Here is a 14,796-nt window from a genome sequence, read left to right on the forward strand (position 1 = left end):
ATAAAACTAGTTTTTTCAAGATTAGACAATGCAGTTAATGGAAAGATAAAAAGAATTTAGAAAAACGTGAATTCAACCTTCAAACCCATGCTTAAGCTAGACACAAAGAAACAAAGCTACTCACAGAGCAAAGGTGTAGCATGAGGACACTGCTCTACACAAATTCTAGTCAATTCATTAGATTCAGGCTTAATTATGTGTCATTACATTTTTTTGAAACTGTAGCAATTATGTCAATTTTACTCAAATGGTTATGATTCCTACATTTCAAGTTTTGATATATGCATACATTTAGCCATAGGTAAAATGGGTTTGCTATGCTAATTGAGGTTATCAAGATGTAGCAGTTATTGGTTTATTTATAGTGAGTCGTATTTCCAAAGTACATGAAACACAAGAAGCCTCGAGTATCTTTATGTGTGAAGGCTTGTGCAGGTAAGAAGTGAAAATTGTAAAAGGTTGGCCTTTTGGGTGGAAAAATAAAAACATCGTAGCTGTCAAAATACAAATACATACAAAAAGTTGGAAAAACCATACACAAAGCTGTACGTTCTTGGGTTTGTCTTGGAAAAGACCATGATGGAAACTTTCATGAATTCTAACTACAGGTGACCAAAAAAAAAAGGCACCAACTTGCAATCCAGTGTACATTGGGACAATTAAAAATGTGATAAAAATGCAATATTCCTTTAAATTTCCTCTCTTGATTAATGCCTCCATACCTGCTCGGCTTGGCCCTTAACTCTGCACAGCTGTGTGAGCTTATATAGAAAGCTACAAGTCCCTGCTTTCACAGCCTTGTAAACAGCACAGAAAAGTCAATATTGGAGAGACTTCTGTGGCATCTCTAAGTGTCATTATTTTCAAAGGCAGATATAGTTTCAAATGACATCAGCTGAAAACTTCTGCAGGTGACTTTACACTTGCAGAGGGAGCCCTCCTGGAAAGCAAAACACAATTCCTGTGAAATCCTTCCTTCTGTGAGAAAGGTGTAACCTTCTGATGAAAATTAATTTCAATTTGTCTGAGTTTCCTTAAGTTCAAGCACACTGTCATTTAAATATTATTTTGTAACCAGGGCTGACAGAACTGCCTTATATTAAAATACAATGTCTAGTTTCAGGATAAGATCATCATTTCAACTGTGGGCAAAACATTGCCAAATTCAAATACTGGATTTGAAATACTTTTATTGGGTCATCACCTGACATTTTGTCAGGACACCAAAGGAAAACTGTGGGTTTCACAGCTCTGTGTTTTAAACATAGCTTTCATTGATGTTAATCAGAGCTGTGAGCTGGCAGACCAGACCTCAGAGCTCCAATCCAGGCACCCAGAAATTAGATTTTAAGAGGTAGTGACTGTCTGGAAGTGGAAGGATCTCTTAGGAAATTTGTGGCATGGGCAGGAGTCAAATACATTCTTTATGAGAGTGGGCAGCTGCTTTCATCATGAGATGATCCTAATGATCCTTTCTCTTTGCTAAAATACCCTGTCTCATTTACAGTCCACTTTCCAACCACCTTGACAGCTGCAGGTAAGGAGTTTTCCATCAACAGTCTTTCATCTCAAGACAGAGACTATTTAAGTGTCACCCTGAAGAATCATCTGGTCTAAAAACTACTGTAAAAAGAATTCAACAATGTAATTAAAATCTAAATCCATATGCACATGGTCCAAGGAAACAAATTCTTATTTATCAGGCAACCTGAACTTTGACTTGTTCCAGTTTCAAGATATTATTATTGTCTTAACACAGTCTGAACACGTGACCATGCATTTCATACAGTAGTTAAGTGGTAGCTATTTGAACTAAACAAGAAAAAACAATTTCACTAATTAAACATGTACATGTATAACAGGCAGGACAAGCAGCTCTCTTGGGTTTGCTTTCTGGCCATAGGAATGCAGGGCACACATGCCACCATTGTCAATTAATAGAATTCCTGCATAATTGACAGACATGCTGCACAGCAGCACTGCCAGCTTTGTCTTTCACAGAGTCTAAGGTTTCTGTAAGATTTTAACTGTGACTAGTTCCAAAAGTAGTTTATATTGCCTCAAAATGCACACAGTCCTCTGTTGTGTTTGTGTGACAACAAGAGGTTTGTTCTTGGACCTGATCACTAAGTTTTACCTTTTCTCTTTGTCTGCCTACCTTGTGGTACAATGGCCATAAGCAAAATGAAGGACAAGCAAGTGCAAACGAGCTTTTAGGGATAGGAAGAAATTATCAAATTAGGAAGAAAATTCAGAAAAATTTGTTCTCTGGGAAGTAAGAAGTTGGCAACAAGGTCAAATCTTCCATACAACCATTTTCATCTCCACGTCTGATGTGCTTTCCAAAGAGGCTTTGTAGCAGGGGAAAAATGCATTTTGCACAGTTATAGCACCACAACATATCACTGGGGGTTGGAGAAGCAGTAATACACTCCCTTTTTGTTAGGGCACAGCATGAAAAAAGCTGATGTATTGCCAGTTGGAGCTCTAAGAGTCATTGCTGACACCACTGTATCTAAATCAACAGCAGAAGGTTCAGTGGAGCTCAGCTCAGCACCTCCCCAGTTTGTGTGACACAGCACTGCAGAGTGCTGTGAAAGGCAGGGCATGCAAGGGGGGATTGGATAAAGCAGTCTGAAAAGAGAGAAAAGACAGACACAAATCTTCATGGAACAAAAAGCAGCTAGCAGCAGTAGAATCAGAGAATCAATAAGGCTGGAAAAGACCTCTAAGACCACTGAGTCCAGTCATAAACCCAGCACTTCCAGCCCTAAACCACATCCCCAGCCACCACGAGCACACTTCTTTCCTCTTCATGAGCAAAAGTAGAGCTAGACTGTAGATTTCTGAGAACTTTAATGATAAAAAGACTTTGTGTATAAATTGCTATTATTATAGTGAAATGCTTTTGCTTATGTGTTTCCTTGGCAAAGAACAAAATACTGTATTGCACATGCACACTCAACAGGCATCTAGCACATATTCCATCAGCTCTCACACAATCAATCATCTGTTAAGGTAAATGTTTCTTGAATAACATTAGAAACAGAATTTCAAATCTGATTTGGATTTAATGGCCCCACTTCAATGAGGATCTATTGTTAGCAGATCTATAGAATTAAAACACAAAAAAATCCAAGGGAATTTAATTAGTTAAATGTTTGTATTGTTGTGGAGAGCTGTTAAAGACTGGTCAAGAAAACAAGTCTAAGTAGGCTATGGAATATAAAGTTATTAAAATTTGGGTATGACTTTCACAGATTTGTAGAGTATAGGCATACAGATGATCAAGGGCCCTGACTCAACACAGCCTCTAAAGAAGGATATTTGAAACATAAAAATGAATTTTCCTTTTGCTGACAATACTTCTTCAAAAGAAAAGACATGGGAAAGGCAGAAATATTTCAAGATTTCTCTTTGTGTCCTTCTCAAGTGCAGTAAACTCCTTACAGCATGGATGCAGCAAAAGGAAATGGCCACGGACAAATCAGCTGTGTTTATATTATTCCCCTTCTGACGTTGTTCTCACAATCTGTCATTTCACCATTTCAGATCTTTTATAATACACAGCAGCCCTAGTTCATCATGTTAATTATATTTTTCTCTGAGATAAAAATCATCAACTCAGTCATACATTTTGCTAAAAGAAAAACACTAACAAAATGTGGAAGCCAGGATAGGAGCATGATTAACAAAAATTACTATGCATTTTTTGCCTGATGCAGTGGAACAACAGTGTCAATAATTATTGTAGTTAATATCTAGCACCACTTTAATTTAAAGTCTCAGACTATGTGTTAGAAGAAAAGAGGAAAGAGAGGGGAGACTCAGGACCCAGAAGTTTACAAAGAAATCAAAGGCTTTTTTCAAATAAGTCTCTCATTGGCTCTCTTTTAAAAGCAGCAAACAGACTAATATTACAATTAGAACAGAATTATTATGGTGTATAAATGAACAGTTAAAATGTCCCAGGCATCTAAAATAAATTTTGCAATTACTAAATAAACTAAATAATCTCATTTGCACTGACACCCAATTACAGCAGACTAAGCAGTGTGTTTTATTACCTCCTCACCTATCCAATCACCTCTGCAGCAGCTCCTTTCCACCAGCAAAATGTTAGTTATTTGTAAAACATGTTAATGGGTTTTAAGATAAATCTGACAGGACTTCCTGGTTAAAAACCTGTGCTGACTTTACATCATTTAAAGTATATCAGACATGAAATTATTGATCAATAAACAAAACACTACAAGTACTGCAGATCCATAGATATAGTAAGACCTTTTGGGGTGTAATTAAATAACCCCTTGGAAGTTCTGACAATGCTGGGATATCTGAAATCAATTACTACTCCATGAGCCACAGTTTGCACTAGATTCCCAGTGCTATATGAACTAATTTATTCTAAGTTATGATATGAATTAATTTATTCTAAAACACCTAAAGCAGATGTGTTGCTCCTGACTGATGTCTGCACCCCTGTTTAAAGGGACATTTGAGCACAGAGTGCCACAGAGAGATATGGGCAAGGGAACCACAACTGACCAAATGCAAAGTTACCATTTCTTATTGAGAGCAAATATTCCAGTAATGGACAAAATTTTACAAATTTGTTTATCCTACACAAATGTGCAGCAAATGGTTTGAGCAAACATTTCCATCTATGGTTGTTCAACAGCTATTTGCTGGGAACAGCTTTAAGATTTCTGATTAGTAACTTAAGCCCCTAATTGATGTTAATACCATTGAGTTCATGGTATGCAAAAACTTGCCAGTCATGAATATTCATTATTTGATTCAAGTTCTCTTTTCTGCTTTGCTGAACGTTCCCAAACAGTAAATTTATCTGTTAAAAATTCATGGCACATAAGCACAACAGTTCTGTAGGCAAAAGTCAACACTAATCAGTTTACAAATAAATATCAAGGAATAAAACTGGAAATACTCATCTACACCAAAAGGAAGGTCTGGCTTAATGAATGAAGCCTACTTTATTCTACAAAATCCTACTTAGCATGTTTCAAAACCTATCAGTAAAACAACAGCACTGAAAATCAGATCTTACTTCACACTGTCTTATCCTAAAAGCACTAATATTGCAATTATTGAATTAACAATAATAGCACCACAATTATATGGAATACTACTAAGAAAAATGAACAAAGTAGAACAAAGAAGCAGCCTCAACCATAACAACTGAGGTTGAATGGGTGAATTTGTTCTTTGGAAGGATTAATAAAACAGAACCTGTGAGACAACTGAAGTCTATAAAACTATGATAAAGTGTTTTTCTCTCAGGGAAATTTATTCCACCTAAGCCTTCCAAAGGAGGACAGATTATCTCTTATACCCTTTGCCCACACTGAGCCTTTCTTCCAAGGTCTTTCTCCAGCCCTGTCAACAAAGGCATGTTCACCTTAAAGCAGGTAGAACTTAACTTTCCAACTACTGCACCAGAAGGAAGGCTGCTAGTGTGCATTTGGTTCTCTGGGTTTGGACACTGCCTGCTCTTCCAAGGACTAAAAAAATTCTAATAGAGAGTCTTAAAATATGGAGTGCTTCTGCAGCTCAAACGGTGTCCATGCACAGTCATCTCATTAATGCCAATTCCACAATTTGTATCAGCACTCTTGAAGGTGCATGTGAAGTGACATTTAAAAATAGGTCCAGAAATAATACAGCGAACTTATAAATATATTCAAGCATAAAAATGAAGAGGAACATAAATTATTTAAGTGGAAGGATGCCACCTGTACAAGATTAAAAGATAGATAATGGTCATGATCAATTGTAAGCCTGTGAAGGGATCATAGCTCTAAACAGGTGATCCACCATGGACTGTTCCATGAAGTTTGATAAAGTTATGGAAGGAATAGAAAGAGTTTAAGATTACTCAGTCCTTGGGCTTTGATTTACTGCTATTTGAAAAGGAGTTTTAAATACTACATGATTTTGTCTGCGTGCACGTTTTTCTTCGCTTCTGCCCTTATCTGCATCCTGCTGCACCAAGCACGGGGCTGTCCCTGCCTCGGCACAAAAGCTGCTCTCTTCAGGAGGAGGAGGAGGATGGGATTCCCTCCAGTCAGAAGCATTACAGATTGACAGAGCTATTCAGAGATGGCAGGCACAGTGGGACATGTCTCCTCATAATGACATCCAAGGGCTCCAGTCTGGTCATGAGCTTCCCCATGGACAGATCTGGAGTGAGGAAATGCTTTTTTCCAGGTCAGTGGGCAAGAACTGAAGAGTGAGGCACCATCCTCTTCCCTGGGCTGCCTTGGGATTCCATGGGCCAGATTCCTTGGCATTTGGAACATGCTAAGGAAGGCAGGGAAAATAAAGACCTTTTCTGGAACAGCCTGGGGCAGCTGCCTCTTGTCTTTTGCAAGAGGTCCCTGGTATATTCAAGCTCTTTAAGGTGTCTGGAAATTATAGAATAAAATTCTTACAGATCTTTGGAGCTAAACATGTTTGTCTGCCATTCCAAGGGGTAAATTCAATGAGCCAGGAGATCCCTTCAGTTTGGCTACGGGGTGTTGGTGCCCAGCTCTGCCAGGGAAGCTGCTGTGAGAAGAGGCCAGGGCAGTTCTGGCTGCTTCCTCTGGGCTCCACAGCCGAGCCTGCCCATGCATCTCCTGGTGCCTCTGTCAGAGTGCACCTGAGAAAGGGCAGAGAGGTGCCAAGCAGCAGGGAGTCAGGAAAATGCTGTGAGAAACAGCCCTGGGAGCAGCAAAGTCAGAGAATGAGATGGGGAAAGAGGTGCTGGAGCAGATCCTGGTTTCACCCCAGGGCTGTGAGAAGGGGGAGTGTGAGCAGCCAGCCCACCACAGGTGTAATGCCACTATAAAAAATCACTGATTTCATTATCAATAAAGCAGAAATTCACACAAACCTGGTGTTGACTTATATGCAACTTTGCAATTGTCCCCTATTAATTTCTGGAATTCTGCAGTTATTTTATAAGCAACTCTGTGCTTGATTTCATTACTCTTACTAACTGTGTATTCATAAATGAGTTGCCAATCACATACATGTATTAAACAGAAAAAGTCTACAGATTCCATGCAAAGGCTTGTCCACATTCTCAAAGTCAACCCTGTTCCTCTGTATTTACCACAACTGCTCTCTGTGAAACAGCTCCAAGCACAGCTGTGGTACTGCCATGAAGCACTTTTTTTTCTGTACCAAAATACTAGCAACACAACTAGTAACAAAACAAACCACTAGCTTTGGACATTAACATAAAAACTAATCACGTTATTATTTTTAGAGCAACAGTTCAAAAGCTCAATGGCTGAATAATTATACCCTAACCTGCCATCATTAAATAAGCATTAAAGTGCTGTACATACTGCTCTGGGGAAAAGAGAGTTCCAGAAAAAAAGGCTAATTATACTGAAAGGTAAGACATCATTTTCAGTAATAAAACTAAATTTACTGTAATTAAAAGCCAATTTTCAGCTTTGGTCTTTAAGGAAATATTAAGTGCTGTAATAAATGCATATTTATCCTTCAGATTCACAAGGTGGTCCCCCAAATGAAAAACACCATATGTGGCATCTTACATACTAAGCAAGTCAAGAAGCAAATTCCTACAGTATGAAACATCATCACTGCTAGCACTAGAGTAAATTTAGATTTGTAATAAGAAACTTAATGGGAACTGAAAACAAACAAACTGATAAATAGTGATTAGTATCTCTCCAAATTTCCTGTACAATTTCATTTGAGGAGCAGCTAACAAACGCACAGTATTGAAATGTTTCTTCAGACTAAATGTAAATGTTAGTTTGTGGTAGCAAACTGTAACAGGATATAAAAATTCCATTCAGCGTTTCACAAAAATTCCCCAAGATGAAATTTAAACTGCAGTTTTTACCAAAAGGCTTTATAAGTCATACACACTTTAAAGCCTGCCTAGATTCCATTGTAAGAGCACTTACTGGGTCTATGGATGGTCACAAAAAGCAAGAACAGTGAGAAAAGAGTTGCCCCATCTAAGGTGACTCATAGGTCGCTGTTTTGGAAAGGGGTCACAGTCAGATGAAGTGGGTAGGCTCCCTTCTAAAAGCAATGAAACAGCTGTACAGTGAGGATGTCCCACAAGGCACAAAGTGACCATTCACACACACAGGAAAAGGTCTCCTCCTGCTCCCAGTTTGCTTATCCAGCTCTTTAGAAACGAGGGCCATTAGCAGCTCATCTGCATGGGGGATGGACTGCAGGGAGAGGAACCCTCCTCAGGAGCCGCTGCCCTGTACCAGCCAAACCTGCAGCATCAGCAAACACTCCTTGCCCCTCTTTTAGCTTCCAGGAGCCCCAGTCCCCCTTGCTGGCAGTGCCTCCTGTCCCACTGCTGCCTGTGCACACACACGGCCGCGGGGTGTTTTAAACAGGAGCAGATGGGGGGAGTTCCCCTCCCCACGAACTTTTCCTTTGGCATCTCCTGAATGCTTTCATTAAGATGCTAAGCCTGAAGAGTGCTGTTTTATAGCTACTCATTGTTGGTTGTCTCCTCAGTAATGTGCTGTGAAGTTATTAGGAAATGGAGCAAGACAATCTCCTGAGTTCCGTGGTCTGGCCAGAGTAACAGCTTTGTTTGAAGACTGTTTGACCTCACCCAAACAAATAAATCTGCTTCCTTATTAGGGCTTCCAGTCTGCATGAAGCAGCAGGAACCTAACTTATTTTTCCACTTTATTATACCTCAGCTGCAGTCTCACCACACGAATCAGAAAATCTAGATCTTCAACCAAGATTTGGATCAATCCAGTGTTTTCTCAAAATCAGTATCAGTTTACTTAGCTAGAAAACATTTGGTGGTAATAATTTCTCTCTAGTTAATTTCAGACTGAATTTTAACTTGTATAGTCCAAATTATGCATCTTGATTTTCTTCACATTTTTTGCGACTCTCAGAATGGGAACTAAGGGTCAAAAATGAAAGAAAATGGTTTCTAATATAAAAAGAGAACATTGTGTGGATCCACCTTCCCTCTCTACAATGCATGTTTCATTATTAAAGAAAGCTATCTTGGAAAAGTACTACAAATCACACATTTTAGACTTAGACATTTCATCAACTCTTAGAAATATCAATCTCTGGTCTAGCCTAAGAAGTCTTACCCAATCTTCATACTCCAGTGCAAATGATGTCCACTGTAGAACACATCAAACTACTGGCCAAATCTAGAATAAATCTGGACAGCAGCTGCAGTGTGCTACAGATCACGGTACGAGACACAATGCTCCTGTTTAGATGCACAGGTATCCTCTCATGCATATACTTAGGAAAACCAGAATGATTCATCACTGCAAAAAAAAAATCCAAACGGGGTCAGGGGCTTCTGCACAGAGAGCCCTGAAAAGACAAAGGTGCTGTGAGGGCATAACTTCATGAACCCAGTGCTTTGCTTGCAAAGCTTCATAGCTGTGCTGTTGCAAGTGAGAAAAGATATTAGAACTCGACATAACTGATCAATATGTAAACTAATTTCAACTTCAATAAGTAAGGAGAGGGTAGAAGAAAAAATCAAAGAGGCATAATAAAACTTATATGAGAGGAAAATGAAATAAAATTACTATCATAAGGAGGTCAGAGGAGGACAAGAGACAGACAAATAGGCAGAGAGAGAGAGAATGTGTTTGAGAGAGACAGACAGAAAAAGAGAACCCAGTCCAACAGTGAAACATCTGAGCATAGGAAGGAAGCTGGGTGTGATCCAGGCAAAGACTGGAAGGCTCTAAGAGGTACTGAGCATAAGCCAGCACCCCCAGATGCTTCTCTGCTACCTAAGGGAATATAAAAATAAACATCTCCCAAAGACCAGGATACAGGTAGTATTTCAACTGACACTGTCTTTGGTTAGTGCACTGTTTTCTCATCACAGCAGCTTGGCAGTGAATGGCAAAGCTGTGGTGGAGAGAGGAGAAATACATCCTGCTACCTATGGGAATTACATCCCCTATCCATGTGAAATACACCCAGATATCCATGTGAAATACACCCCTTATCCATGTGAAATACATCCCTTATCCATGCGAAATACACCCCTTATCCATGTGAAATACACCCAGATATCCATGTGAAATACACCCCTATCCATGTGGAATACACCCCTTATCCATGTGGAATACACCCTGCTATCCCTGTGAAATACACCCCCACCCATGTGAAATACACCCAGATATCCATGTGAAATACACCCCTTATCCCTGTGAAATACCCCCAGATATCTTTGTGCAGCACATCAACAAGGGGCTCATCCTCTGGTGCCACAAAATTTGCCCTTCTACACATGCTGCCTTGTAGGAAACTGTCTCACCAAAGGCATCCCAGCGCTCCATAACCAACTGCTCAGGAGGAAGAGTCTGTTTGGAGATTTCTCCAGGAACAGATGGCCTCGAAGGCAAAGGCCCAGGCAGGCTGCTCCATCAGGGGTGGCTCTGGAGGAGACACTCTCCTACGAGGAGGGGACAGCTTGCTGAAGGAACCAGCCAGAAGGCCCTGGTGGGTGACCAGCAGTGCCTGGCACTCTCCTCCAGTGGTGCAGTCCCAGCTCCCCTCAGTTCTGTCCCTGACCTTTCCCCTTCTCCTCAGTAACACAACTCCAACCAGACGTATTTCCAAACCTATCTCCAGGCGACTGTGCACTGTTGAATCCTGCACCTTCACCTCCAGCTCTGAGCCAAATGCTCAAACAAGGGAAACCTGGAACAGCTTCTGCACTGCTCACAGGTGACCTACAACCTCCATTTGAATCGGCTTTTTTATAATTTGTATGAACAAGCTGAACAACATTTTTGAAAGACTGACATCCAGGTTACACAGGTATGACTCAGTTTACCTAGATATACTCCTAGATATACCCCTAACACATAACTCTGACTTCAGCAACATTATCTGGAGAGACTTTGCACCTAATGCTTATAAACACCACAGTACAGGGCATGTCTAGAGGGAATCCAGCAATTTGGGTTCTATTTATGGCACTTCTCTGTCATTGTTTCAGTTCTTTTCCAACTTGGTATGTAGCATTCAAAATCTGTTTTCAAAGGAACATTTGTCATAAAATTATAAAACATCACTATTTTTGCAAAGGGCTCAAAGAACAAAGGGAAGTCAGTTTTTCAATGTTGTGTTTCTTCTTTCCCCAAATTAGGATTCTACTGTTTCTCCTCTGAAGCATCCAGCAGCACCAGTTTTGAACTGGAATGCTCTGATGAAGCCCATTTCACAGTGGGAAAAGCTGATGGTTTTTTCGTTGTTATGATATTTCCACTGCCATGAAAACACAAGTGCTTAAGATTCTGAGCCTATACTTCAATAGAGCAGTTCACCACTTTGTATTTCAGCTCTTCCTAACTGGAATGCAAAGGTGGCTCTCCTTGCCAGCTCAAGGCTGGTTACAGTAATTCATATAACCTTAACTTCTATAAAATTCCTCTGCAGAGGGACAAGTCCAGTTCACTCTTCACTGCCTGTCCTAGTTTGACTTCATAGTCACACATTAACAAATTATGCTGTAAAATCAGGTATAAGAACTATAATGAGGAGAAGGGAAGATTTATATCCTCTTTAAACTAGCTGTCCATGTAAGTTTTTGTCGAACTAGCATATACTAAGCCGAGTTCCCAGCTCAATTCGCCACTAAAATGAGCTCTCCAAATGAATTTCTTTTTCAGTACATTTCATTTCATTTCATTTCCCAAATGAGAATTACAGGGATACAGTTGATGGACTGTCTCACTGAAAATTTCTTTCCTTGAGTTTTCATGATTTTATATTTTTTACAAAAGCAGGCAAATCTTGAGAGAACACCTATATCCTCTTGGTCCAACAGGCAACTGTTAAAAACCTTGTCAGTTTTGGAAATCATAGTCTGCACAGACAACCACATTTAAATGAGTTCTGCTCACATTACATTTCTCATTCAGCAATTATTATCTCTTCTCCTGACTTAAACAACTCATTTTCCTCCACTTCACTGTATCATAAATCCAAATAGCTGAACTCATGCTCCATCTAAAACTTCATTTCATGAGAAAAAAACCCCTGTGGTTGTCTCTTTGATAAAATTAGCTTCTGCTAATAGCTTAATTCATTTATCCACTTCTTTTTATCCTTCCTCTCCCAAGACTGTTACATTTCTAAACTTCTTTTTTAGTTAAACTTTTGATATAACGTAGCAGATATTCTGGGTATCATCTCCACAACAGTGTAGAAGCTGCTCAGCACTCTCAAATATCAGGTCTCAATGAGCACTATGCACAGCTTCATCTTCCACATGCCCATAACACTTCTGCACACCTCTAGGGCTGGGCATTAATTAACCATGGTCAAGTGGGGTCAAACCTTTCTTCTCTAAGTGCATCTGTTTCTCTTACTTTGTCCCATGTAAATGAAATGACAGAAAAAGGCATTCCTAAAACATTTCTAGCATGAGCAGTTTTACTGTGTTTCCATCAGCCAATCCACGTACCCATAGGATAAAGCTTTAGGGCTCACAGGCTGTGGGAGATAAAAGAACATAACAGCACAAGACTCGCAGTCTATCAAGATTCAGACTCACATCATCTCCATAACACGCTCCCTGTGTCACCACTGGGGCTGCAAAACTACCTCCAAACTTATGTCTGCTGTCTTTTTTTCCACAGCACACACACTGCCGTGCCTCTCCTCCACCACATCCTTCCTTTTGACCCAACTCAAGAGATTTCTTTTTCCACTTTTTGTCTTTTTTTCTTTTGTTCTTTTGTTCTCCTTTTAGGAAAATGTATTTCTATCACTCAAGAGCCAAGTGCAGTTCCAGAGACTTGATGAATAGGCCGAACATACAGACACATGATTTGTGAGTATTATCAGCCCCATTTATCAGCATGGAAACTTGTAGAACAGCAAAGTGCATTGGCTCCCTAAGAATCCTGTTTCAGTCCCTGGGATAAAATCTGCTCCTCATGTTTTAAAGTCCAATCATTTGTCAACAGACTCAACAGATTTGCATTTTCTATTTCCTTTCTTTTGTATTCCAGTCAGCTGTAAAGCTCTTCCCTTGAGAAATACCAAATTATCCACACTTAATTGATTTCTTATGTTGATATCATTGGCAAAGTTAAAGCAGAAGTAATTTGAGAACCAAAGTGTTAACTGGAATCCAATAATTCTTACAAAGCTGAAAAAAACCAACAATTTGATCTCCTCCCATACAGTTTAGCAACGACAAAACCAAACAGGATTGCTGTTGTTTGCATTCAAACACGACACAGCCATTTTCCACTCTGGCTTTTTGATGGGAACAGCGATATGAGACTGTCAGCTGATAGATAAACGAGTAATTGGCACCATTACCAGAGCAGACAAAGTCCTTCTTCTGCACCTCAGCCACGAGGAAGCCGCGCAGGCCGACGGGCGCCAGGCAGAAGGTGAACTGGCCGATGGTGCGGCGCTGGCGCAGCCAGTCCGACAGCCAGGCCAGGTGGCAGTCGCAGTGCAGGAAGTTGGAGTGGAGCCGCCTGCAGAAGACACAGCAAAGCCACGGTTACTGGTGGCTTTTTAATCGTAAGCCACAAAGAGAGCGAGCGACCGCGAGCCCGCCCAGCGCTCTGCTGCCGCGCCCGTGGGATCACTGCAGGGTCTTGCTTACAGGGCTTGACTGTCCTCATTGCCAGGGAGTCTTATACAAAGGTCAGATAGAATAAATTTGTGTTATTATTAACAGTGTTTTGGAAGAATTAAGTTCAATGGGGATCCACCATTCTGGAGACAAAAATATGCAAAATGTAAGATTGCTCCACATAATCACTTTGCTTGTGATTTCATATCAGAAAGAGCCGCGTGAATGTGGTATCTCTGAGTGAATTAAAAGGATGGCTTGTCTAAACATGAGGATCAGGCTGAGGAACAGGATGAGGAGTGATTCTTCCCTTTTCTCCCTCCGTTGGGGAGAAGTGGAGAGAGGGAGAGACAGAACCCCTCCACATTAGCTCAGCTGGTTGGAGCATGGTGTTAATAACATCAAGGTTGTGGGTCTGATCCCTCTATGGGCCATTCATTGAAGACTTGGACTTGATGACTCTTATGGGTCCCTTCCAACTCAGAATATTTGGGAAAAGACAGGCAAAATAAAACATCAGAGGCTATTGATACCATTTCTGTTCCTGTGTTGCCTGAACTAGTTCCTCAATGCTCTTTTTCCTGTAGTAATTTAACACAAGTGTAAAGGATCTACAAGGAATTTTCAGCTCATAATAGATCCACTCATGGGCAGCTCCCTGCCCAGCCTGCTCTGTGCCTGGCACCAAGGACTTGCAGAACCATTATCACATCTGCAAAATGATGATAGGTTCACGGAAAAAATCTGGTCATTTAAATAGCTACCAAACTTCAGGTCAAAACAAAAGTCCAGGACATTAATTATTTCATTCCTGTAATGACTCATGCATTTGCAGTGTTGCACCAAATGAAACGATGAACCAGATTAAAAATCCTGTCAGAAGTGGTTAGACAAAGCATTATTCACTAATATTACAGGCACACATTTGGTGTGCACCAGATTTAGCCTTGTCCATCCTCCAAAGAAATTGAATGTCTGTCTGTGAGCTGTCCTCACAGCACAGCAGCAGCTCAGCTCAGCAGTGGCGCCCAGGCTGACAGTCCCCAGATTTGTATGTCTGGGGTGGACAGCCACAATAAAGAAAAAATTTAAAAAAACCACAAATCTGGAACTGAGAGTTTATCCTGTAGAGATGGAAAACACTAATCTCCTGGGAGCACTAGAAAATGTAATTGTTTGAC

At 40.3% G+C, this 14,796-nt stretch overlaps 1 protein-coding gene across 4 annotated transcripts in view; it reads right to left on the reverse strand.

Annotated features, from left to right (window-relative positions):
• SLIT3 (slit guidance ligand 3) overlaps positions 1 to 14,796 on the reverse strand; it is a 521,085-nt gene that overhangs the window by 167,518 nt on the left and 338,771 nt on the right. For all 4 annotated transcript variants that reach the window (XM_069029271.1, XM_069029274.1, XM_069029272.1 and 1 more), the window contains exon 9: positions 13,351 to 13,514. In XM_069029271.1, coding sequence (XP_068885372.1) covers positions 13,351 to 13,514 — 164 coding nt within the window. The remainder of the gene's footprint in view (positions 1 to 13,350; positions 13,515 to 14,796) is intronic.

Source organism: Aphelocoma coerulescens, chromosome 13, assembly GCF_041296385.1.
Source record: "Aphelocoma coerulescens isolate FSJ_1873_10779 chromosome 13, UR_Acoe_1.0, whole genome shotgun sequence".
In the NCBI taxonomy this organism is placed as follows: domain Eukaryota; kingdom Metazoa; phylum Chordata; class Aves; order Passeriformes; family Corvidae; genus Aphelocoma; species Aphelocoma coerulescens.